General features: G+C 40.2%; 1 protein-coding gene across 3 annotated transcripts in view; it reads right to left on the bottom strand.

Moving 5' to 3' along the window:
* Positions 1 to 15,716, bottom strand: part of GALNT5 (polypeptide N-acetylgalactosaminyltransferase 5) — a 149,861-nt gene that overhangs the window by 111,478 nt on the left and 22,667 nt on the right. For all 3 annotated transcript variants that reach the window (XM_065525506.2, XM_045367100.3, XM_005573219.5), the window contains exons 2-3: positions 11,080 to 11,246; positions 9,381 to 9,500 (exon numbers count right to left, since the gene is read on the bottom strand). In XM_065525506.2, the coding sequence (XP_065381578.1) occupies positions 9,381 to 9,500; positions 11,080 to 11,246 (287 nt within the window). The remainder of the gene's footprint in view (positions 1 to 9,380; positions 9,501 to 11,079; positions 11,247 to 15,716) is intronic.

Here is a 15,716-nt window from a genome sequence, read left to right as displayed (position 1 = left end):
TAGCTGTAAATGCAGTAATCTTTTTTTTTTTTTTTTTTTTTTTTTCTGAATTCGTGGTCAGCATAATTTCATTTCATACTGAAATGAGAGGAACTTTGCTCCTAGGAGTCCTGTGGTGCAAACATAATTTATGTTTGGAAAAAATTGGTAAGCCATTTAGAATGGGTAAAAGAATCTGAAAAGAATACTTGGTATTAAAGGTAGTTGCTGAAGTCCCCTCTAAGAGAGTGTGCCCATTAACGCTGGGGGTGCAGGATTTGGGACTTTGTTTTTAAGAAGCAGAGAGACTGAGATGACAAGTTTGTCCTTAGGAATGATGAAGAGGAAAAATTACTTCACACAATAGGGATGAAAGAAATTAAAGTAGACGAACCGGCAAGGCTAGGAGGTACTGGAAAAGAGTTACAGGAGACGGGAGTAGGGAATGGGAGGTTGCTGATGAATGGGTATGGAGTTTTATTTTTGCAAGGTAAAAAGAGTCATGTAGACTGTACATCAATGTGAACATATGTAACACTATGGGCCTGTACACTTAAAAATGGTTAAGATGGTCCATTTTTATATTCTATGTATTTTACACAACTTTTAAAAAGACTTAAGAGGAAGAAAAAGAAAATAAAAGGAAAAGAAACTTGGAGACCAGAAGTAGTATTAAGAACTCTTTTTTTCCCTGTTAGTTGTGTGAAGTAACACTCTTTCCCTCCCCAGTGAAACCTCAGTAGCATCTACATTGCTCCAGAGGATCTTATACAAGTGAAGTATGTGTATGTGTGTGTGTGGTGTGATGTGTGTGTGAGAGAGTGTAACAACCTAGGAAATAAGCTCCTGGTCCAGATCCTATGTGTGATCTTTCAGGCCCAACCACAGGTAAAACAAAGGCTCTACCTAGTGGGGCGCTCATGGGGGAAACCTGCTTTCTCACTCAGACTTGGTGCCCAGCCATTGTGTTGAAGTCTCTAAAGGGAGTTGTGGTCCAGGACTCAGACCCTCCACTTGGCTGCAGGACTTGCTCTTCTGCCTGTCTGCATTCCTAACCCAGGTGCCTCCATTCAGGCCAAAGCCTCTGCCAGGACCACTTTATTGGAGAGGGAATGGGTCTCGAAGACACTTTGCTCAACTCGGACTCACTCTTCAGTGCTTTCCCACTCCTAGCCTTTCCCTTTCTTACTCTGGATCCCAGGGCCACATAACAGAAGAACCCTTTTGTGCTGCGTTCCTTGGGCAGGCAGTGAGCTGCCCCTCTTGTCTGCTCTGCTCTGCTCTGATCCACTACTCAGCAACATTCCAGGGGGAAAAATGGAACACAGGAGGAGCCAATGCCTTCTCCTCTTCAGCCTCCTGCTGATGCTGTTGCAGTAAGGGATTAAGGCTTGACTACTGCTTTCATTTTGGTTTATCATTTTAATTGACTGTGTTGATACCTGGATGCTCAGCTTAGCTCTTGACACACCTGTAAGAGCAACCATCATCTAAGTGCTTGTTCTATGCCAGCCTCCGTTCTAAACATTCTTCATGGATGTTTTGTGTCGTCCTTACAACAACCCTGCAGTATAGAACTAATTTTTATTCCCACTTAAGAGACAAGGAAACTAAAGAACAAAGACCTTAGGTAACTTTTCTACAGTTGCACAGTTAACAAACAGCAATGTGATATTAGAAAACAAGTAGCTCATTCCATAGATTACGTTCCTTAAAAATTGCTAGAAGGAGGCAGAGCTTTGGGTATGGGAAGGCTTAGAAAACAAAATGAGGACAGTTATCTAGATGATAGATCATTATCACCGAAATCTGCAAACTACCTCTCAATTAATGGAATTTAGCATCATATTAATTACTTGGTTAACAATGGCATTTTTGCATCAGGGTAAGGTATTGGTGTGGAGTGTTCTTGAGGAGTCTGTTTAGTGAAACCATCTGTGAGAGGCAACTCCCCCACCATGTAGTCTTCTGTTCTTGGAGACAGCGGTTTCATTTCCTGACCAGGCTGGAAGGGTCCTATTTTCAGGGCATTAATGCTTGTTTGACAATGACAGGGTATTTTCCCCTGCATGGTCTGAATGTATGTGTCAATCCAAAATTCATATTTTGAAACCTAACCGTAAGGTGATAGTATTAGGAGGTGGGGCCTTTGTGATAAGATCATGAGGGTGGAGCCTTCTTAAGTAGGGTTAGTACCCATATGAAAGAGGCTGGAGAGTGTTTGTGAGCCCCTTTTGCCCTTCCACCGTGTAAGGTCACAGCAACAAGGTGCCACCTTTGAAGCAGACAGTGAGCTGTCACTAGACACTGAATCTGCTACTGCCTTGATCTTGGACTTCCCAGCCTCCAAAACTGTGATCAATAAATATATGCTATTTATAAATTATCTAGTGTAAGGCATTTTGTTATAGCAGCCCAAAAGGACTAAGCCATCTCCTAAGGGTGTCCTTTGGGGATGGCACCTTTGGGACAACCCTCTCCCCGGTCATGGGAAGACTCACAGGGTTATGTAGGTATATGAAGCATGGCCTGCTAAAGTCCACTTGGCTAGTGGTATACAATGTGGTAAAAAAAAGATTCCTGGCCGGGCGTGGTGGCTCATGCCTGTAATCTTAGCACTTTGGGAGGCCGAGGTGGTAGGATCATGAGGCTGAGAGATCAAGGCCATCCTGGCCAACATGGTGAAACCCCATCTCTACTAAAAATACAAAAATTAGCTGGGCCTGTGTGTGTGCCTGTAGCCCTAGCTATTCAGGAGGCTGGGGCAGGAAAAGCACTTGAACCCGGGAGGTGGAGGTTGCAGTGAGCAGAGATCGAGGCACTGCACTCCAGCCTGGTGACACAGCGAGACTCCGTCTCAAAAACAAAAAACAAAAAGCACAAAAACCAAAACAAAAAATAAGATTTCTACTTGTGGTCCATTCAGACCTAGAGTTTAAAGAGCAGTGTTTACTATACCACCTGTCCCTATCCCCATAGCAACCTTATGAAGTCAAAGGGGCCTGGATTATCTTTCTCAGTCCCCAGTGGCAGCAGGATGGGTTCCCAAACCTACATTCACTTCCCACCTGGCCCAGATCCCTATGAAAATTCTCATTCATTTGCTGCCAGGACCTAAGGGAAGCAGCATCTGCTCAAAACATAGTCTGGAATTTTATATTGTTTTATTTTGGGGAAGAGGAGAATCCTCCCATGCATGCATGCTATTGCTCTACTTTCAGACATTTTGTTTTAAAATAAGATCTTAGGACTATGTTAGGTGAGAAAACAGGGAGCTTTCTGTGTAGCTGACTCTTGGTGGGATTTCTGATTGGTGTGATTATTGTCTATGGACATTGTACACACTGTTCCTGATTTGGAGAGGCTGAGAAGCACAGTGAAATAAGCATAGCATTAAAGTTACATACAATAGCCTTCAATCCGAGCTCTGCTTTTCCTAGCCAGTTTAGATAAGTTACTTAACCTTTTTGAGCTTTGCCTTGTAAAGATATTTCTAAGATCTACCTCATACCTAAATTCTTTAAAAATGGCTAGTATAATTTACTGTCAGAATAATCAACCCAATCACTTAAAATTTTTAAATTGACACATAATAATTATATATATTTATAGGGTACATAGTGATATTTGATACGTAAAATGTGTAGTGATCAAATCAGGGTAATTAGCATATCAATCACCTCAAACATTTATCATTTATGTGTATTGGGAACATTCAAAATCCTCTCTGATAGCTGCTTGAAAACATATAATAAACTATTGTTAACTATAGTGACCCTATAGTGCTATAGAGCACTAGATTTGGAAAGGGTAGGGGAGAGGGGATATAGGGAGAGGTTGGTTAAAGAATATAAAATTTTAGTCCAATCTTGATTGCTACCTGGTAGGATTTTCTGTTTCTAAGGATAGGTCACAATAATACTGGATTGTTTACAGATGGGTTTCATTTGTAACTTAAAAATTTGGAGGGTGGGGGGCAACATAAAACTGTTCAATGTGCCAAACAATTTTGGGTCCTTGTTGAGCATGGACCCCCACTTACATCCAGTGTACCAACCTGGAATATTGCTGCAGAACCAGTTAATGCTGGATGGTTATGTCAAGGGTTCCTCGAGGGATGTTGGCTTGGCATGCCATTTAATTTTACATAATGCCTCCTAAGTAACGCTAAGGAAATAATTTTTACCTGCAGCAGATACAAGTTATAAAAGTTTGCAGAAAGATGTCTACTGTTGCTTTTTAGGAGACCTTGGAGTTTGCTGGGAGTTAGATGTCACCTGTCCAGTTACTTAAAGTTAGCCAAGTGATTATTTAGAATGCTCATAGAAATGTCAGGAATTTTGCTAAACGCCATGTCATGAAGGAAATGAAAACCTAATATTTACTCTGACTCTCTACTGCCTGACTGTAACTCCTCTTGGCAGGGCAGTAAATCACTTGGTCTGTTCCATATTAGGAAGGAATGTGGGTGATCTACTTGTTCCCTGATATTTCATTTACTGCATCTTTTTAATTCTGTTGGCTTCATAGAGTGAGCAATTCTTAGAGATCCATTGCCCCTGGCCTACCTGTCAAATTTTGAAATCCTACTTGGGCCTCTCAACCTCCTCATTCACAGCAAGCAACTGATTGGACCTAATCTTTTTGCCTGAAATAGATTCAGATGAAGAACTAACATGCCCTGGAAACGGAATGCATAGTAGACATCGCTAACGGTAAGGCAGATCAGTGTTTGCCCCCTTATTATTTTGCAGCTGATTGCAGACTTTCAGAGAGCCTCCTGCAGACCTTCAGAGAGCCTCATAATACAATGGGACCAAAATAGGCCATCTGACTTCTATTTTTGCATGTCTTTGGATCTCTGGATCTCACCCTTGCCTGTTAATTCCCTTTTGAGTCCTAAAGGGCAAATCTGTAGGGAACAGTTGCGCCAAGGCCTGTCAGGTTCTGGACTCAGATTCTTATCTTTAAACTCTTTGTTTGGTGAGGCATCCTAGAGAAAATTTTTGTCTGCCGTCTTTGCTGACCTCTAATTTACAGGAACTCTTCAGGAGGCCCTTAGTCTCTTACTTATCTCTACTCTTGAGAGCTGTGGCACACCCAGGGGAGTTTGAGAGGACCCACCCCGCCTGCCATCTCTGCTCAATGCCAGTCTCTGAATTACATTCTCTGCTAAAATTGATCCTGCATTGCCTTGAATTCCCCACAGGGGACAGGTGTACTTCCTGGCATTGGATGTATCCCTGGGCAAGGATACATCGAGACACATCTTTCTTCTTTCCAAACTCTCAAGTACCTAAGCTCCACTAATGCTGCTCAAAGTGTAGGTCACAGACCCTGCTGTCTACAGGGAGATAGCAATAGAAATTGAGAACAAATATTTTGAAACTTTATAGCAATTTGCCAAATTTATAAATTTATATATATATATATATATATATATATTTTTTTTTTTTTTTTTTTTGAGACAGTGTTTTGCTCTTGTTGCCCAGGCTAGAGTGCAGTGGTGTGATATCACCTCACTGCAACCTCCGTCTCCCGGGTTCAAGAGATTCTCTGCCTTAGCCTCCTGAGTAGCTGGGATTACAGGCACCCACCACCACTCCTGGCTAATTTTTTGTATTTTTCGTAGAGACAGGGTTTTGCCACGTTGGGTAGGCTGGTCTTGAACTCCTGACTTCAGGTGATCTGCCTGCCTCAGCCTCCCAAAGTGCTGGGATTACTGGCGTGAGCCACTGCACCCAGCCATATATAATTTATATATAATAAAAATGGGTTTGTGTTTTATATATCTACTTTCCTTTTTGAGTAATTAATATTTGTTATAATTTACAAAGGGGTAGGTCAATAAAAAAATGGAAATTAGGGGAAAAAAGTCCTTTTTAGATAGTTTGGGAAGCATCACTCTACTAGGCAGTGGCAAGCAATTAAGATACACCTAGCTGGGGTTTTTCAAACTGAGAGCTGTAGATCCTCTTAGTGAATCAATCACTAAATCAATTTATTGAGATTGGCCAGGATCTAAAAAATAAATAACATAGAAAAGAAGATATTAGAATCTATTCCACATGTTATTTGATAAAATGTCTACTGTAGTTATATGTGTGATTACACATGTAGTGAATTGTGATGAAAAATTTATTTCTACACAAGTCATCATCAAAATGGTTTGAAAGTTACTGAGCTAATATTCTCAAGGGTGTTAATGAATCTGAATTTACATTCAGATTTGCTAAATTCAAAGAAATTACTTTATGAATGTAACTGCAAACACTTGAGCAAGCAGTTGCAACTGCTTTAATCAAGCTCATAACACCCCTTCTAAGACACGCCACCCATGTCGTCTAATAGTTTGGACTGTGTCGGAGGCCATTACTAGCATACTCTGTGCTCCATGCAGGCAGAGAGAATATTTTTAAATAAGTAATCCATATTTGGTTCTGTATTCTACTTTCTGCACGTGAATATCTAATTTTCATCTCAAATTTATATGGACAAAATCAAAACTCAACTGCAATTCCAAACCTGCTCCTCCAATTTTGAGCCTACCACCCACCAAGCTGTTCAGATACCAGTCCTAGAGTTTGTTTCTGATTGCTCTCATTCTCTTCACATCCTATCTGATGGCAAGTCCTATACGTTCCATGTGCACAATCTATGATGAAGCTGACCATTTCTCCCATTTACCCTGGCACCTCCCTGGTACTTGGACAACTAAAATAGCCTCCCTGCTTCGTTTTTCATCTTCCTAATATCCATTATCTACACAGTGGCCAAAATGAACTTTCAAAATGTACATCAGACAGTTTTGTTCCCATTTAACATTCTTCACTGGCTTCACCTTATACTGAGAATAATGCCTACAATCTTTAAGTGATGCACAAAACTTTAGAAAAACTTGCTTTTTTCTTTCCCCCCAAATGAATCTTTTATGACTCTCCCCATGGTCAGCACCCATGAATCAAAATGAACTTATTTCTTTACCTTGAATATGCCAAGCTCATTTCTTCATTAGGACATTTGTACTTCTTGTTCCATTTGCTTGGGAATAGTCTTCACCCAGACCTCAGCTCAAAAGTTACCTACTTAAACTAGTTCTTGAGTATCCTATTTGTACATCATTTATAGATAATTATTTTCCAAAGGAAATTAAGCATGGAATGCCATTAGATTTTTCTGAATGCAGTCTCTCATTGAGAATCTTAACTGTCACTGCAATGCCAATTTTGGTGTGATGTATTTGTTGTTCACTTAAAATTTCCTCTACAAAGAGAAGACATTTGTTAGCAAACCAATGAAATGAGAAGAGCTTCAAATATGGGGTCCAGTTACGAGAAAATTAAACTCACGTAAGCAGATAATTTCCCATCAGAACATGCTTGAATTTAAGCTGGTGAAGAACTGTAAAAGCAGGGCGTACAGGACCGGAGTAGTGACTAAGTGTCTAGAGGCCTCAAGGTGTAGTAGATAAGAGGATGGCCTCTGGAGTCAGGGCATTCAGGTGCCAGCTTTGGATTTACCACTGACTAGATGGGTGAGCTTGCATAAGGCACAGCCTCACTGCACTTCTATATTCTCATATGTAGAATGAGGATGTGATTGTACCCATCTCATAGAGTTATTGTGAGGATTCAATCAGTTAATATATGAAGTATTCAGAATGGCACCTAGCATATAAGTCAGCTACTATCACAGGGCACAGATCCTTCCTTAGAAACTTATGAGCATGAACCCAAATGTTTGATGTTGTTTGTAGAATACTCATAAAATAGACTCACTTCTCATTCACTCACCAACACCTGCACACTAAAAAAAGGAGGGGAAAAGAAGGCATATGGCCTTTGGGGAAGGCAGAAAAAACCTAGGAAGAACAGACATGGGTCAGAGAAGAGAGGGGTGAGGATTGTAGAATTAAAACTTTATGAAATCTTGAAATATTGATTGGTCAGGTCAAAAAGGTGCAGGCTTGAAGAAGCTCCTAGTGACCAAATTTGGGACAATTTGAACACCAACAAGAATAATGGTGATATAATACACATTTAACTTCTAAGCCATAAATCCATATTGGTGAGGGGATGAGAGGGAGGGGAGAGGGAGGTTGAGGGGGAAGGGAGGAAGAGTTAGAAAACAGGAGAGGGAGAGATAGAGATTTTTTTCCTTACACATGAGTGCCAGCTAAATAAAAAAGAATGAATTATAGAAAAGCAACTTTTCAGTCCTCAATGTAATAATTGATTTAAGCAAGGATCATCAATGGATACTAAAAACCATTGGGTAAAACATTGTAAGAAAAACAGAATATTCTCATGGGTTAATGTATCATTCCACAAATTACTTCTTACTCTCAAAGTAAAGATCTAGCTGTCAACATCTTAACTAACTTCTCAAAGTTAGTATCAACAATACTGGTAATATTATGTTATATTATATGCCTCTTGATGAGATGTATACCATTTCTATCACCTATGTAGTAGCATTCTATATAATATTTTCACTCCAAAAACATTTATCCTGCAGGTAACAAGAGGAAATTGAAAATTTCAGAACATGGTCAGTTGTACCAAACAAATGGCATGAACTTAAAATACACACACACACACACACACACACACACACACACACACACACACACACAAATGTTTAAGCAAAGTGTGAGGAGTTGAGTATTCTAGACTAAGAAGACCAGACTATCAAATGCAGGGTATGAAACTTATTAGTTTCTGAATTTAAAAAAAACGTTTTGCGGCCTGTAATCCCAGCATTTTGGGAGGCTGAGGCAGGCAGATCACGATGTCAGGAGATCAAGACCATCCTGGCTAATGTGGTGAAACCCCATCTCCATTAAAAATACAAAAAATTAGCCAGGCATGGTGGCGGGTGCCTGTAGTCCCAGCTACTTGGGATGCTGAGGCAGGAGAATGGCCTGAACCTGGGAGGCGGAGCTTGCAGTGAGCTGAGATGGCGCCACTGCACTCCAGCCTGGGCGTCAGAGTGAGACTCCGTCAAAAAAACAAAAAAACAAAAAAAATCCAAAACCAAAAAAATTTTGGGAACAATGACAAAACTTGAAAATAGCATATAGTAGGTATTATATTTAGTTATGAAAGCTGTGCTTATTTAAGAGAATGCTCCTGTTCTTCAGAGACGCCTACTGAGGTCCTTAGGGGTGCAGTATGATGATGTCTGTAACTTCTTTTTCAAAGGTTCAGGAAAAAAGTATCTACAATAGGTGTCTATGTGTGTTTATGATAGAGCACATATTATAAAAACTTTAAAACTGATGGAACTAAGTGATGCATATATAGGCATCATTGTGCTAGTCTTTCACATTTTCTGTATGTTTGAGAAACATTTTAAATTAAAACAAAATGTAACACACAAAAAAATGAGTAGCTTCTTACCTGTTGCATTCTGTGCTCCTGCCAGCCTGGCCCTTATTAAGCCATGTCTCTCTTTGAGATGAAGAATCCGAACTTTTGGAAACTGGGACATGTATTTATCCAAATTATCTTTTAGGTAGTCTACATCAGAGTAAAGATAAACCAGGAACACTTGAATTAGCTAAGTCTAGATAGTATCAGAAGTGCCTTCCCGAAGTCAAATGCCAAAAACTATGACATTACCATCATCACTGAATTTTATTCCTTGGGTCATAATTTTATTTTCTGATGTCATTTTCTTGGAAAGATTCTGTCTCATTTCAATATTCAAAGCTGTCTGATTTTTCAAACCCCAAATCTTTGTTTTCAGTGTTGCAAGGTGATACAGTGGAGGGCACACCTTTCTGAGTATTTGTCAAGGTAGGGGAATATTTGCCTTAAAATAAATGTAGCTCAGGCTTCTGCACAATTCTGCTTCTACTCTCAACCCCACCTCTTGCAAAAGCCCTTTCCATGACCCAAGGAAGAGGCTAAACAATGTGTGCAAATAAGACCCTTTCATTTCCTACTCTGACATCCCCTTCCATTACACCTTTTCTCTCTTATTAGATGGCTATGGAGGGATCCAGCTAAAGGAACAGTTTTCTGGGGGCTTTATGAGCCATGTTTATGTGACTTATAGTCACTTCTGTGTGTAATTAAGCTATTGACAGCTATCCTAGGTCGGAATGGCTTCCAGAAAACTTTCTAAGAAAGTTTTTCCTAGGACCCTGAAAACTGAATAAGCTTCAGGTCCCACAGAATCTGGACCTACCCCTCATGAAGGGACTCTTATCTACTTTCTAATTGGGTGCTATTTTTGTTTATGCTTTCAAGGCCACGTTTTATGTTTTCAGCCAGTTTTTCTCTGTCATCCCACAGTTTCTTGAGCTCAATGTGATTATGGTAGAAACTCTGAAGCTAAAGAAACTTCCCATGTTGCTGTGGTCACAGCTCAAGGCTAAGACTTAGCTTAAGGCTAAGTATATTAGCATTGCCAAGTCTTTGCTATTTTCTAAACTTTCCTGAAAAATGGGTTCCATTTTGGGAATTTGTAATGTGGCTGTCAGACCACCTACATACACAAGTTATTTGACAACCTAAAGAGTGAGATTCTTCACTGTAATAAACAAAAATGAATGTAAAGGCTATGGTGGATTCTTCTTTTGAACTTTATTGGAATCACCTCATCTCTCTTGTCCTATTGGCAATTTGTCTTCTTAACACTTAACTGAACACATCATATGCCTTGCTCTCAAGGAAGAAGCCATAAGACCTCAATTTCTTTGCCTTCCATAAAGTCCAACTGTAACTCTAGTTATTACCAGTAGGCAAGGCCTCCCTTTAATTGTGATTCCATTAAAAGGGATTTATGCGATTGTAGAGGACATCTAAACTCCAGTACTTCAAAGTACCCATCTCCAACGAGCCATAGTTAGAAGATCATTCCAACATGGTAGGAGAGTTACAACTGAGACAACTAACTGAATAGAGCTCCAGATGACTTTTAATGTCCACAGATGCTTAGACTTATGTCTCTGAGGCTCCACGTAAAACAATGCATTTGTACAATGTTTATGCTTCATCAAATTATCTTGTAATTTTGCGATCCAAACTGCTACCAAACTTTGCTTCCACCAAACTTTGAAATTTCAAGAGATAGCCCGAGTGGTTTTCTTACCTTTGGTGCTGAAGTCATCTACCAGCAGAATCTCCTTGATGAGGTATGGAGGAGAGCGATTGAGGACACTGTGAACAGATCTCAGGAGAGTGGACCACACTTCATCCACAAAGCACATGATGACACTGGTGGTTGGGAGGTTATTGTGAACTAGCTGCTCTGTACATCTGGGCCGGAATATAAGCAGAGCACAAGAGATGTGCTAAGGAGATCCACAAGATAGTTTTAAAAGTCACAGAGTGTGATGGTGTGCATATACACACACGGTCTGTCATCGATCTGTCTGGTCTATCAATCATCTATTTATATATACCAATGATGATTTTATTATTTATCATGTACCTTTTCTTGAGGAGGGGTACATGCAAAATAAAAAAGCAGAAGGATTACCTGTAACAGTGGTTGTTGTAAAAGGACAAGAGATGCAAGACATGAGAATGTTCCATGGAGACATCACACTGCGGTGGAAAGGACATGGGCTTTACAGATAGTTAGACTCTATTTTAAATCTCATGGCCAATATTTCTCAGGTCTTTAACCATTAATGCCTTCTTTAACTTCTCTGTGCCTCAATTTCCTCGTCTGTAGAATGAGGTAATAAATGGTTCTTATTCAATAGAGTTTTGTAGCCTAGTGATAATGTACATACAAAGCCTAGCAGGGTTCCTGGCACAGGAATTTATGAAATGGTAGTTACTGCTATCATTACTAGTTTATATGTTAGAAGATAGCATTCCGACTTATTTAATGTTCCCAAGTAGTTTATGATTGCCTTTCCAACTGGTCATCTGCCAAGTGCCACGGGATCTATTCTTTTCTCCCATTCTGCTTGTGTATGTACTTATGGCATAATATATATGTGCTAAATAATTAAACTCTTTTCAGCTTCCCTATCTGGGGCTCCCTTGCTGATACTCTGCTACAGAATAGCCACAGTTGAAAAACCATTTTGCTGGCATAGGAATGCAATCCAGGCTACAGTGGGAGTTAGTATTCACGCGGGTTGCAACTGGCCTGGGTTTTTTCCCATGCCCTGCGGAATACACTGCCTCACTGCTGGCATTCTTTCACACCCTGCCTGTGCCACTCTTCATAGGCAGTGTCTAGTGGAACCTCACAAAATGTATTTGCCATCTTACTAACACAGCTACTGTCAGTAATGTGATCATTAATGATGATGACCATAAACATTATAAGCATTCCATATTATTTCAATGTCGACCTCAAATTACCAGCATCTCTTTCTCTTTCTATTGGTGAATAATCAAAATCATGGAAAGACTAGTCCATGATTCTACTGTTAGTAAATGGCAGAGCGGGGATATGAACACTGATCCAGTCTGGCTCCAAAAGTAACCATTGAGGAAGCCTTAGATCCACAAGAATAGAAGCAGCTGGCAGTAGATGTAGCATTTTGTGAGAGCTGGCACTTCTGCCAAATAACATGGTTACACTTTACTTATTCCATAAATAAAAATAGGTAAGAGCAAAAACCATAGTAAAGCAAATCACATTTGCATGGCACTCTAGTGTTGCCAGAGTGCTATTCTGTACATAATTGAATTCGGTCTTCATGACAACTGCTTGAGATACATATTATTATACACTTCTTCAAATAGAGCAAACTAAATCTTGGGAAGTTAAATGACTTACGCACATCATCCACCTAGAAAGGATATATAAGGAAATGTGAACAAATAATGTTTTCACTTTACTGCTGGTTTTTCTGTAGGAGAATGGGTTTTGGAAATAGATATGTGCTCAAATATCAGTTTTTCTAATTACAGATTTGGAACAGCTTTACTACTTCTTTGAACCTCAATTTGCCAACTACAAAGCTGAAATTAAACATGTACCTGTAAGATTACATATAAATATTATGTAAAGCTCATCTAATATATATCTGACACATAGGGAGTACTTAAGAAATGGTAGACAAATCCAGCTATGCTCCATAATATCAGTGGTTTCCTAAATGGTTGTTTATCATAACAATTGACAAAGCCTTAGAAAAATATAAATATCCAATCCTCAGCACCAGAAAATCAATGTACAAGGTTTGCAGAGGGCCCAAGAATCCATGTCTTAAAATACAAACAAATAAAACAAAATGCAAAGAAACCAACCAAACAACAAACAAAAGAACGACTCACAAATCATTGATTGGTGAGTTTAAGAACTTGAGCTCGCCGGGCGCGGTGGCTCAAGCCTGTAATCCCAGCACTTTGGGAGGCCGAGACGGGCGGATCACGAGGTCAGGAAATCGAGACCATCCTGGCTAACACGGTGAAACCCCGTCTCTACTAAAAAATACAAAAAACTAGCCAGGCGAGGTGGCGGGCGCCTGTAGTCCCAGCTACTCGGGAGGCTGAGGCAGGAGAATGGCGTAAACCCGGGAGGCGGAGCTTGCAGTGAGCAGAGATCCGGCCACTGCACTCTAGCCTGGGCGACAGAGCGAGACTCTGTCCCCCCCCCCAAAAAAACAAAAAACAAAAACAACACTTGAGCTCAAAATAAAGCTAATTTATTCTTATTATTTGAGGCTAATATTAAAAAAAATAAATTGAGGGCTGATAGAAGCATGTCCTAAATGTTCAAGTGACATAGAATTAAAATAACACATTTTGATTCAGTATCTTGATGTAGTGATCAGGTATCTAATGCTAACTTAAAATAGCAGACTGTCTAAACTAATACTAGTCTACACAAAGGATCCACGCATTGGCATTTCTGAATAATATGAGAAGATATTCCTCTCTTCACTTAAGAGCTTTATCAGTTTACTTTGGTTACCATAACAAATTACTGAAAATTCTGCTTAACAGTTCCTTCCTGAATGTATCTATTTTCTCTCACATTTTTACTCTGAACAGAAAGAAGATAACAGTCCGCATCCTCAACATTTTGCTTGGTACTCTCCTCAGCTAAATATCCGAGTTAATCATTGGCAAGTTCTGCTAATTTTCACATGACTATAGGACACAATTAAGCCAAGCTCACTGCCACTATGTAACATGGATCATTTTTCCTCCATTTCTCAATCATGTGCTCTGTATTTCCTTCTAAGCCTGTACCAGAAGTACTTACAATGCTCATATTTTTGCCAACATTCTGCTCAAGATAGCATACATATTTTCAAAGACGACTGATAGAAGCTTGCTTTCTATTTTTTTCTGAAACAGAGTCTTGCTCTGTTGCCCAGGCGGGAGTGCAATGGCACAATCTTGATAGAAGCTTTCTCTACTGTGCCGCTCACTTCCTTCTGAGCCCTCACCAACAGCATACTTGATATCCATATTTCTACCACCAGTGACTTCAGGGCATTCTAGGTTTTTTCTGTGATGCTTCACAGAATTCTTCCAGCCTCTACCTATTACCTAATTCCTTGGTGTATTAGGCCATTTTTGTGTTGCTCTAAAGAAATCCACCTGGCCAGGTACCTGTAATCCCAGCAATTTGGGAGGCCGAGGCAGGCAGATCACTTGAGGTCAGGAGTTCGAGACCAGCGTGGCCAACATGGTGAAATCCAGTATCTACTAAAAATACAAATATTAGCCGGGCATGGTAGCAGGTGCCTGTAATCCCAGCTATTTGGGAGGTTGAGGCAGGGAGAATTATTTGAACGCTGGAGGTGGAGGTTGTAGTGTGTAGTGAGCTGAGATCACACCACTGCACTCTAGCCTGGGTGACAGAGTGAGACTCCATCTATTAAAAAAAAAAAAAAGAAATACTTGAGACTAGCTAATTTACAAAGAAAAGTGGTTTAATTGGCTCACGGTTCTGCAGGCTGTACAGGAAGCATGGCTCTGGCATGTGCTCAGCTCCCAGTGAAGCCTCAGGGAGCTTTTACCCATGGCAGAAGACAAAGCGGGAGCAGGCATGTCACATGACAGAGCAAGCAAGAGACAGCAAGGTGAGGTCTCCCACCCTTTTAAACAACCAAATCTTGTGTGAACTGAAGGAGAACTCACCTATCACCAAGGGGATGGCACTAAGTCATTCATTACAGATCTCCCTCTGTGATCCAATACCTCCCACCAAGTCTTACCTCCAACACTGGAGGTCACATTTCAACATGAGATTTGAAGGGGACAAACATCCAAACCATATAACTTGGACATTCCTTGGATGATACTTCTGTATTTTGGGGTATTTGTTATAGCAGCACCTCACTCCTTGATACCAAATTTATATTAGTTTCTTCTGACTACCATGACAAATTACCACAAACTTGGTAACATATTCTGTCACATTTCTGGGGGCCAGAATTCTAAAACCAACATGTCAATAGGGCCTCACTCTCTCCACAAGCTGTAGGGGAGATTTAGTTCCTTGCCTCTTTCAGTTTCTGCTGGCAATCCTTGACTTGTTACATCACTCAAATCTCTCTCTCTGTCTTCACATCACTTTCTCCTCTGTCTCTCTCTGGGTGAAACCTCTGCCTGGCTCTCTTTTTTATAAAAGTGTTTATACATGTGATTTAGGGCATTTGGGGCCTATCTGGGTAATTCAGGGTAAATGTCTCCTCTCAAGATCCTTCATCACATCTCTTGCTTCAGAAGGTAATATTTACTCTTTTTCCAGGTGAGGTAACAATCACAGGTTCTGACAATTAGGAAGTAAATATAGTTTTGGAG

This window comes from Macaca fascicularis, chromosome 12 (genome assembly GCF_037993035.2).
Source record: "Macaca fascicularis isolate 582-1 chromosome 12, T2T-MFA8v1.1".
NCBI classification, from domain to species: Eukaryota; Metazoa; Chordata; class Mammalia; order Primates; family Cercopithecidae; genus Macaca; species Macaca fascicularis.
Note: the sequence above shows the minus strand (reverse complement) of the source record. Positions and strands in the feature narration are given on the sequence as shown.